General features: G+C 67.3%; 2 protein-coding genes across 2 annotated transcripts; one reads left to right on the top strand and one right to left on the bottom strand.

The window, feature by feature from the left end:
• Window position 1: 1 nt before the first annotated feature.
• On the top strand, window positions 2-3,391 carry EIF3G (eukaryotic translation initiation factor 3 subunit G). Its single transcript, XM_067314694.1, has 11 exons — window positions 2-93; window positions 375-424; window positions 893-985; window positions 1,065-1,153; window positions 1,448-1,507; window positions 1,818-1,922; window positions 2,026-2,215; window positions 2,492-2,599; window positions 2,807-2,943; window positions 3,038-3,144; window positions 3,299-3,391. Exons 1-11 carry the CDS (start codon window positions 74-76, stop codon window positions 3,312-3,314), a joined length of 975 nt encoding a protein of 324 aa, XP_067170795.1. The 5' UTR covers window positions 2-73; the 3' UTR covers window positions 3,315-3,391.
• Window positions 3,392-3,797: 406 nt separating this feature from the next.
• Window positions 3,798-10,039, bottom strand: P2RY11 (purinergic receptor P2Y11). Its single transcript, XM_067314587.1, is given in 13 exon segments — window positions 3,798-5,404; window positions 6,159-6,537; window positions 6,758-6,883; window positions 6,886-7,119; window positions 7,225-7,303; window positions 7,482-7,605; window positions 7,686-7,793; window positions 8,245-8,321; window positions 8,399-8,569; window positions 8,691-8,741; window positions 9,087-9,188; window positions 9,322-9,492; window positions 9,967-10,039. Coding segments are annotated over 13 exon segments (3,069 nt in total). The 5' UTR covers window positions 9,985-10,039; the 3' UTR covers window positions 3,798-3,975.
• Window positions 10,040-10,487: the final 448 nt, after the last annotated feature.

Raw genomic sequence — 10,487 nt, 5'->3', positions numbered from 1 at the left:
CTTCCGGCAGCGGCGGCGCCGGAAATGCTGGCGCGTCCTTCCGGTCGGTGCGCGTGACGGCGGTGGGAGCGCGATGCCGACGGGCGACTACGAGTGAGGCGGTGGCGGGAACCGGGGGGGGGGGCCGGGCCGGGCCGGGCCGGGGGGGGCCGCGCTCGGGGGGGTTGAAGGGCCGGGCCGGGGCCCGGGGGGGGGGGCTGAAGGGCCGGACCGGGGCCCAGCAGGGCCCGGGGGGGCGGCGGGGCCCGGCCGCCGGCAGGGCCCGGGCCCGGGGGGTGAGGCGGGAGCGGGGCCGGGACGCGGGCGGGTGTCGAGGCGGGTGGGACCCGCTTCCCCGCCGGCGGGGCCGGTCTCAGGCTCTGGCGTTTCCGCAGCTCCAAGCCCAGCTGGGCCGACCAGGTGGAAGAGGAGGGCGGAGACGACGGTAAGCGGCGCTGGCTGCGGGCAGATTCCTGCTCTTCCTCTTCCCGGCTCGTTACCTGGGGTTTGTTCCACTCCCAGACCCAAGAGAAGCAGCTTTTTCTCCTAAGACACTCGCTTACATCCAAGGCTCACAACAGGCCCAAATCTCCCTTCCCTTCTCTCCAGCTGATCCATAAAATCAGATTATACCCGACCTAGGACAGGGAGCAGGGCTCTTCTCCGAGTCTCTTACCTGTGTCAAGGATTTAGGGAAGCTGAGGAGGTTGGAGTGACTGATATTTCCTACCCTTTTCCTGGTGCCCAGGAAGACACCAGGATGCAGTTGTCCCGCCAGGCGCGCAGGATGAAGTGGGGAAGGCCCTCGATGGCTGCATGTCACCTGCAGGAGGGAATAGCTGTGTGGACGGGAGTGGGGAGCGCCTGCCCCCGGGGCCGTGCCGGTGGTGAGCCCCCGCTTCTCTTCCCATAGACAAATGCATCACCAGCGAGCTGCTGAAGGACATTCCCCTGAGTGGGGTGCTGGGCGGCAGCCTGAGCGCTGAGGCCGAGCTGCTGAAAGGAGGTGAGAGCCGCCTGCGGCGTGCGGGGCTCTTCCGGCGGCTGCTCGCGCTGTGCCCGGCTCACCGCCTCCCCTCCTGCAGGTCCACTGCCCTCCCCAAAGGAGCTCATCAATGGCAACATCAAGACCATCACGGAGTATCGGGAGGAGGAGGATGGGCGCAAGGTGAAGGTGAGCAGCGCAGCCCAGGCAGCGGTTGGGGCCCTCCCCGCGGCAGAGCTCCTGTCCCTCTTTCCCAAGAGGGCGCCGCTCCCCGCTGTGCCCCGGCTCAGGGCTTGGTCCTGCCGGTGCAGCTGGATGTGAGGCGTTCCCAAGGGCTGGGCTGGTCCCGGGGGGCTGCACTGAGGGCATCTCATCGGACTGGGGTTCAGCTCTGCCTCAGGCTGCTCCAGTTTGGGCCCAAAGCGTGTCTGCCATGCGTGGGCCATTCCTTCTGTGGTGACAGGCTCTGTTGTACCCCTGCAGATCATCCGCACCTTCCGGATTGAAACCAGGAAGGCCTCCAAGGCGGTGGCCCGCAGGAAGGTGAGTGCACTCTGTGCAGGGTCAGAGGAATCGACGTATTTGTAGGGAAAAAGAAAGGTAGAAATTGCTTCCTCTCTCAGCCCTCTCGCTCTGAGTGTTCCTTCTCCTCGATGTCTTTGCCGTCTCCCCAAATTATCTCTTATCCATTATTAAGGGTCACTTTCCTTCCTGTTTGCGGTTTCTGCTCTGCGTTCAGCACTAGTGGGGCTGCCCTGTCCCAAGCATTGTACAGCACTCGGGAACATGTCACGCGAGTGGGTCTCTCCCTCACAACCTTCCCTCTTCCTGAGTAGCCTCTGGTTCTCCCCAGAACTGGAAGAAGTTCGGCAACTCCGAGTTCGATGCCCCCGGTCCTAACGTGGCCACCACCACAGTGAGCGACGACGTCTTTATGACCTTCATCACCAGCAAGGAGGTGAGTCCGGAGGGGTGGGAGCTGGCGGGACGCGGGGAGCCCTGGGCAGCCGGTGCGGGGACGGTCTGGCTCCGCGGTGCTGAGGGGTCTTTCCTGTGCCCAGGACCTGAACTGCCAGGAGGAGGAGGACCCCATGAACAAGCTGAAGGGGCAGAAGATCGTGTCGTGCCGTATCTGCAAGGGCGACCACTGGACCACGCGCTGCCCCTACAAGGACACCCTGGGGCCGATGCAGAAGGAGCTGGCCGAGCAGCTGGGGCTGTCCACAGGCGAGAAGGAGAAGCTGCCGGGAGGTACGGCATCCCTTACCCCGGGCGTGGGGCGAAGCCCCTGCCTGCAGCGGAGCAGCACTCCCCTCGTTATGCCCTGTGACGGCCTGGCTCGGCTTACAGCGGCCACGGCGTAGTGTTGTATCCGCTTGCCTCAGCTGGATTCGTCCTTTCCCTGGGGATTTGGTTTTTGGAGCTGGGGTTAGGGGCTGGTTCCAGCCCCTCCGTGCCTCACCGTGATGCTGTGGCGCCCCAGGAAGGAGCAGGGAGTCGCTCTAATGTCACTTTTTTTGTCCTTAGAGCCGGAGCCGGTGCAGGCCCAGCAGAGCAAGACGGGCAAGTACGTCCCGCCCAGCCTGCGAGACGGAGCCAGCCGCCGCGGGGAGTCCATGCAGCCCAACCGCAGGGGTAAGCGTCGTCCCTGGGGCGGGGGCAGCCCGTCCGCGCGCTTGGACTCCCTGCTCCCGTCCTGGCTCTGCCGTTCCGCGCCCGCTGCGGGCCTCGGCTGTGCCCTGCGTGTGAGGCCGCGCTGCTCGGGGGTGGCGAGGGTTTTGGCGCCCTGCGCATGGCCCCGACCCTTCCAGCGGCCCTGACCTGCCCATCCTTGTGTCCCAGCTGACGACAATGCCACCATCCGTGTCACCAACCTGTCCGAGGACACTCGTGAGACCGACCTGCAGGAGCTGTTCCGTCCCTTCGGCTCCATTTCTAGGATCTACCTAGCCAAGGACAAGACCACCGGGCAGTCCAAGGTGAGACAGGCAGGGAGGGATTTCCTTCGGCCCTCGCGAGGGCTGGGGGGAGACGCCCCGCTTGCCCTCACCGCCTTGCTTTCATCCCGCCCAGGGTTTTGCCTTCATCAGCTTCCACCGCCGGGAGGATGCGGCCCGCGCTATTGCCGGGGTGTCTGGGTTTGGCTACGACCATCTGATCCTCAACGTGGAATGGGCCAAGTAAGCGCGCGGGGCGGGTTGGAGGGACAGGGGCAGCACGCAGCCCGTCCCCGCCACGGGGGGACCCACACACGCACCCGTCTCTGCTGACGTGGGCTGGAGGGTCCGCGTGCGGCTGCCCCTGTTCTGACTGCGGTCTCTGCCTCCCCTACAGGCCTTCCACCAACTGAACCCGCTGTGCTGTCGCTGTTGGCTCCCGTCTAGAGCGATCAGCATCCCTAAATAAAGGCATGTGGTGTGGTATGCACGAACGTGTCGCTGTGTCGCGCCTCCCCGCCTCGGGAGGGACTTGCCCTGAGCGTCCGTGCCAGGCTGGGAGCAGCCCCGTCCCCCTCGTGAGCCTGGCGGGCTCTGTACTCGTGCGCGGGAAGCCCTGGGTTGCGTCTGACTGCCGGACTGGGCCGGGCGCTGCCTTCAGACGCCTCCCAGGAGCTGCTTGCTGACTCATTGCCACCTTGGCTGCGTCTGGCTCAGAGGCATGTGGCGCACGTCCTGCCACTACTGTGCTGGGGCTGGCAGCGCCCAAGCCAGCGACGCAGGATGGGGCAGAGCGCAACTGCTCCCTTGCTTCCTGGGGGTAACAGGCTCGGGGCGCCCAGTGTTTCGGCTAGCTCGAGGGCTGAGGTCAGTCAAAAAGTGACACGAGGCTGTGGTGGTGGTATAAGCTTTAATTCCAGCTCTTCCACATTAGGCTTTTCCTCTCCCTGCATGGGAGCCCCACTGCCCTCTCCGGGAGGGGAGCATGTGCCTCCGGGCCAGGGCTGTGCCCAGCCCTGTCCACCTCAGGGCTGTGCCACGTCTCCAGGCCACCACGGCCTCCCTCCCCGGCTCCTAGGCTCCTCGCCGGAGCTCCATGTGCTCCGGGTGCTCCGCTTTCGCAGGGCCGGCGCCGCAGCAGCTCTGCATGCTGTCGGCCAGGGCGGCGTAGAGCAGCGGGTGCACACAGATGTTGAGGTTGACAAGGATCTTGCAGACCTGGGCCGCGGTGTGGATCGCCTGGGAGACGGCGCAGTCCTCCGGGCCGGGGCGCGGCAGGCGGCGGCCCAGGTTGATGTTGCGGAAGACGTGGTAGGGCAGGTAGGAGAGCGCGTAGAGGGCCACCCCCGCCCCCACCAGCAGCCCCACCTTGCGCTTCTCCAGGCGGCTGATGTGGGGGTTGCGGAAGACGGTGCGGATGATGGCGGCGTAGCAGGAGGCAGTGAGCAGGAAGGGCAGCCCGCAGCCCAGCACGGCCAGCAGCAGGCTGTAGGGGTAGAAACGGGGCAGCTGCTCCAGGGAGGCGCTGCCCAGGCACTCTGTGTTGCCCGCGTTGCCCTGCAGCTCGGAGAAGACGAGCGTGGGGGCCGAGAGCGCCCCGGCCAGCACCCAGACGGCCGCGCTCAGCGCCTTGGCGTGGTACAGCTGCAGCCGCCCGTGCACCCACAGCGGGTAGACGATGCCCAGGTACCGGTTGAGGCTGATGCAGGTGACGAAGAAGATGCTGCCGTAGAGGTTGCAGTTGAAGAGGAAGCGCTCCATCTTGCACAGGACCGGCCCGTAGCGCCAGTGCTTGGGGGGGTAGTAGTACGCTGCCAGAAGGGGCAGCGAGAGCGAGTAGAGCATGCCACTGACGGCCAGGTGGAAGGAGTAGATGATGCCCGAGTGCCAGGAGCGCTCGTGCACCACGAAGCGGTAGATGGCAAAGGCATTGCCGAAGAGCGCCAGTGGGAACTGCAGCACCAGCACAGGCCACAGTTCCTCCTGGAACCTGCTGAAGTTGTCGCAGCGGCTGCCTGAGGCATTCATCTGGGGGCTGCACGGTGCCGCCTTGCTGGCTGTGGGAGGGGGCACGGGGTTAGGCCCTGCCGACCCTGGCGGAGGCCGCACGGCACAGGTGTCAACGAGGGCAGAGGAAGAGCAGCGCAAGAAGCAGCGTGAGAAGGCGGCAGGCACGCCGGCGAGGTACCGCCGCGTGCAGCACAGCTGACAAACCACCACGAGCCGAAGCGGAGGCTGAGAGCAGCTAGTGGAGGCGAGCAGCAAAGCGGGGACGCTGACGCGGGTTGGTGAGCGCCTGCTTGCGCCCGGACTGAAGCCCCGCAGCCCTGCAGCAGGGCTGGAGCCTGCAGCGAGGCTGGAGCCTGCCTCAGCCCTGCTCCCACGGAGGGGGAGCGGAGAGGAGCGAGGTTCCCAGCAGCAGCCCCTGGGGCCGGCAGTGCTGCCCAGCCCCTTGGGCCGCAGGACAGAGCCCAGCACTCTGGCAGCCCCCAGCCCCGCTGCACTGGGCCCCGGCCTCCGCCCCCGCCCACTGCAGCCCTGCCGCTCACCCTGTCCTGCCTACACCGCGGGGTCCGCTCCTGTGCCGCTGCTCCCACACTGAGCCCCGGTGCTCGCTTGTCTCCTCCCCTCAGCAGCTTCGGTCCGTCCCTTCTCAGCAGAGTGAGGCACGGCAGGGTCACATCCTGCCCTGCGCTGGGGACAGCACGGGATGGGAGCTGGGCCCTACGCTGCAGGTCTCTGCCCCGTGGCTGCCTGGGCCCCTCTCACCTGGCCTTTCCCTGGGGCGGCGGGATTGGGGGCCCCAGCAGGGCCGGGCACTTCCTCTTCTGCCAGGCAGCGCCACAGGGGAGCCCTGCAGCTGCCCGGGCGCGCCGAGGGGGAAGGAGGTGCCCGCTCCCGTCTCCTTCCTGCCAGGGCAGGGCCGGGTGCTCAGTCCGGGGGATGGAGCCAGAGATATGCTCCGGCTGATTAAATCAGGGCCCTGCGGTGGGGAGAGTGGCGCTTCAATCACGAAACACTCAGAGCATCGTGAAAAGGGCGGCTCTGCAGCAGCAAAAAGCCCAGGGCAGCGAAGGGAACTGTTGCAGCCCAGAGCACGACATGATGTTTCCACTCCCCCCTGCCCAGAGCCCAGCAGAGCAACACGCAGTTGTTTAGAGCACTGTATTGCGCAGGAGGAGGAACAGGGCCTCTGGGAGGCAGCTACCCCTTCCCCCTTAGTCTGTGCACGCGGCAGCAGGCTGGCATCTCAGCGCTTCCCCTTATTGGCATGCCCCGGCCGCCTGAAAACAGTTTTCCCCTTTGTCAGCAGCTTCCCTCGCCCCGTCAGTCTGGAAGTGGCGAGTTTGGGGCCTTTACGTCCACCCTCGTGGCCTGGACGCCTGGGTCCTCTTCCTGGCTTTCGCCCGGGTGCTCCTTGCGGCCGCCCCGTCCCACCATGGGGCCGCGAGTCTGTCTGTCCGGGGCCTCTCGCACGTGGCCGTGGCTTCCCGTGCTTGGCCTGGTGGGCGGGCACCACAGGGCGAGGGCCAGCGGCAGCACTGGGCTGCTCCAACTGGCTGGGACGCTGTCGCTTCCTCAGCAGGGCAGAGCCCGAGGGTCCTCGCTTCCTCTTGGTGCGCTTGGGGAACAGATCTTGGGAGGAGACACGAAAGGAGGAGGGAGAGGATCAGAGGTGCAGCTGGGACCGGTGAGAGGGAGCAGCGGTGGAGCTGCCCCGTGTCCCAGCGGGGAGGTGTCAGTGCGTTTACTTTGAACTGAGATCATGGAGAACTCAGGGTTTTTGCATCATCAGCGGATCCCCGGAGCGAGGAGAGGACGCGGGAAGCTCAACCTCTTCCCCTGCGGGACTCACCTTCGTCCGGCTCCTCGCCCACCTCCTGCCGGTAATACTCTGCATCGCTCTCATCCGACTGCTCGGCCGGATCCTGCTGCTCTGGTGCCCCAGGATCCTCAGCGTCGCTGTCGCCGTCCTGCCCCTGTCTCCTCCGGATCCCCGCCAGGCTCTTCTTCCTGCAATGCCCGGTGTCAGCCTTGGCTCAGTGCGCTGCGCCACGCTGTGCCCCGCCACCCTGCCCCACCACCACCTGTGGGCCTCGCGCTGCTGCCGCTTGCGCTCCACGTCTGCCTCCTGCTTCTGGCGCCGCTCCACCTTCAGCTGCAGCTTCGCCTCCTTCCGAGCCAGGATCTCCTGGACCTCTGCCTCCGTCTTGTGAACTGGGGAGGGAACGGTGCTGAGAGACGGAGGCCCCAGCTGCTGCGCCGGCAGGCTGCCGGGACGGGTGAGAGCCCTGGGCCGCGGCAGGGGCTGGTGGCACTTACTGAAGCTGTGGTAGAGCACGTTGCCCTGGGCCAGTCCCTCCTCCACCTTGACGAGCTGCAGGGTCATGCGGGGCCCGATCTGCGGGAAAGAGGCGTGGGGAGTCCCGTCAGGCTCCGCCCGGAGCCCTCGCGGCTCCCGGCATGGCCGCGGCGTCCCCCCGGATCAGAACGTTTACTTGGACAATCACGGGTAAGTCAAGGTCTCCGTGTCGTCACCTCCGGGGGGACGAGCACCGCCCTCATCATCCCCCCCAGACCTCAGTGAGGCGCACGGCGCTCTGCTGCGCCTTCATGTTCCCTCGGCCCGCGTACGCCTGCGGCAGCTCCAGGATGTTGTGGGTCCCGTCTTGCTCGGCCTCGCTCTCAGACAGGTTTATGTCTCTGCCGGGAGAACAACACGTGGTGCAAGGGCCAGGCCGCTCTTGCTGCCCCCACCGGGGAGCCGGGTGCCCCGCGCTTACTTGATCAGCAGCTCACTGATGTCTTCCAGGCGGCTCATGTTGGGGAACTTCTCCTGCAGCAGCTTCTTGAGGCCTTTGCTCACGCCGACGGGCACAACCTTCACGCTGCTGCGAGGGCGAGGAGGAAGCGGTCAGGGTCAAGGCGCTGCACGGACCCCGCGCGCTGCGGGGCCAGGCAGCCGCAGGCTGTGGGGGCAGGATGCAAATGGGTCAGAGACTGCCCAGAGCGGCTTGGGGACAAACCACTGCAACACAACCCAAGAAACGGCGCTGGTGCCGTCCCCAGAACCTGAGGATGACTGTGGGGCACTATGGGACAGCCGGGGCTGGGCACTGCAGAGGGGAAACCACCTGCGCGCTGCCTGCTGCCACCAAGAGGCCGAGAGCCGCCAAGGAAGGAAGCGGTAGCAAAGAACAGCTGGATGCTTCAGAGTGTTTACTTCTGCGATATCACGGGGACATCAGCAGCCGTATCCTCATCACGGGAACCCAGGGAGATTGCACTCCCGGCCCTGGGGACTTGGACGTGCGGGGTGCTGGGGGCTAGCGCAGCACTCACTAGTGCCGGAAGTCCAGGAGCTGCGTCTCCGCGTCGTAGCTGACGAGCAAACACCTCTTGATGTTGTTGAGGTTGACCTGCGGAGGGGGAGGAGGAGAGGCTGCAGCTAAGAACTGCGCCGACGCCGGGGGAGACGTCGCGCCGCCTCGTTTACCTTATGGACATTGATGGAGGGGAACATGTTCTGGAACATGCTGGCCATGAGCTTGATGTGGATCTGCTGGAGGCCGAAGTTGCTGAGCACCAGGAGCGGGTGGTGGGTGAACTGCTGCTCATGCATGCGGTGCCGCTTCAGCGAGGAGACCACGTCCTTGATGAGCACATACTGGGGAGCGGAGGGACGGCCGTGAGCGGTTACCGCCCGTGCGGGCAGGGAAGGGGGCTCCGTCCCGGCCAGCGGGAAGGCAAACAGCTCCAGCTCCTCCGGGATGTCGCCCAGCACCCACCTGCGTGACCTTGAAAGTCAGTGTCGGGCCGCCAGGGAGGCGAAAGAGCTTCTGCAGGGGGAAAGGAGCAGGCGCTCAGTCCCAGGAAAAGCTGCCGCCAGCCCTCCCCACCGCCCCGATGATGCCGCAGATGCATCAGTGCGTTTACTTTGAACTAAATCACGGCGGAAACTCAGTGGAGTTTTGTCATCATCTGCATCTGCTCCGGGAGAGGGAAGGGATCCCCAAAAGGGCTCCGGCGCCTCCCGCTCAACTGGCCCCAAGACGGGAGAGGTGTTAGCAAGGGCCGAGCTGCAGATCCGGCTGCTGCGGAGGAGCCTCCGGCCGCAGGAGAAGGGTCCTCCCGGGGCCCACGCTGCCTGTGCAGGCGCACGCAAAGTGGCACCTGCTACTCACAAAGTTGATGCTTGATGGCGACTTGCTGAAGACCAGGAAATGCGTCACCCCCAGGGGCCCGGCCACGGCCACGAAGTCCTTCAGCGAGTTCTTCTTCCGGACCTGCAGCACACAGCCGAGGTCGAACCCGTCGTCCTCCTCCCGCTGGACCTGGCCGGCCGTGCCAGGAGCCCAGGGCGAGGCGGGGGGAGCCAGGACCCGGTGGCGGCGGAGCGTGGGGCAGGGCCGAGCTCACCTTGAGCGCCCGGGCGGTGTAGGGCTCCATCACCTTCCGCACGTCCAGGATGAGCTGCCGCACATTCTTGCCCACGCGCCCGCGGTGGAAGACAAAGGAGTGCGGGACGGTGCCGAACTCCTGCTGTGCGTTGTGCAGGGCGGCCGCCCGCTCCTTCTTCTGGTTCTTGGTCTGCGGCCGCAGCGGGGGTCAGGGCAGGGGGGGGCCGCGGGACACAGCCGTGTCCCTCGACCCGCGCACCGCTGCGCCGGGGCAGCATCCCTCCCCGGGGCAGCCCATCCCCCCTGTCCCGATCCTCTCCTGCCCCCAAGGAGACCCTGGGACAGCCAGGCCCCCCCGATCCTCTCCTGCCCCCGGGGGGGACCCCGACCGCTGCCCCCCGGGACAGCCGCCCCCCTCCCAGCCCCTCCCGCTCCCCCGGGGTGACCGGGCCGCTGCCTCGCTCCAGGGCCGGTCCGATACCCTGCTCCCCCCCCCCCGCTTCCCGGCCCGGCCGGGCCCCCCCGGCCCGCAGGGAGGGCGCGGCCGCCCCCCGGGACCCCGGATCCCTCCGGACCGCCCCCTCCCCCCCCAGTGCAGGGCCCGGGCCCCGGGTCCCCGGGACCGCCGCGCCCCCCGGTCACTCCGATCCCCCCCGGGCCGCACCTTGCTCGCCCGCCCCATGCCTGCACCGCGCGCTTCCCACCCGCCACCATGCGGGACGGCGGCACTTCCGGCGGCGCCGCCGCCCGCGCGCTCCGGGCACTTCCGGCCGGGCACTTCCGGCCGGTCCGTCGCCCGGCGCGCTCAGAGCCGCCCCGCCGCGTTCCGCCCCGCCGCGTTCCGCCCCGCCGCGTTCCGCCCCGCCGCGTTCCGCCCCGCCGCGTTCCGCCCCGCCCGTTGCCATGGTGACGCAGCCCCCGCCGCCCCTCCCTCCCCGGGCCAGGCAACGTCGCCGAGCTGCGGCCAAGCGCGTTTTATTGCTGCGCCGCCGAGGTCGGCGCTCGGGAGTGAGTCACGCAGCCCTTCCCGGGCCCCTAAAGCCCCTCCATGTTCCCTAAATCCTCCCAGTTCCCCCAATCTCCCCGGTTCCCGAAAGCCCCCCCAGGTTCCCGAAAGCCCCCCCAGGTTCCTGAAAGACCCCCCCCTTCCATGAAGCCCCCCTAGTTCCCTAAATCTCTCTCCAG

This window comes from Apteryx mantelli, chromosome 36, assembly GCF_036417845.1.
Source record: "Apteryx mantelli isolate bAptMan1 chromosome 36, bAptMan1.hap1, whole genome shotgun sequence".
In the NCBI taxonomy this organism is placed as follows: domain Eukaryota; kingdom Metazoa; phylum Chordata; class Aves; order Apterygiformes; family Apterygidae; genus Apteryx; species Apteryx mantelli.
This window is presented reverse-complemented; position numbering and strand designations above follow the sequence as displayed.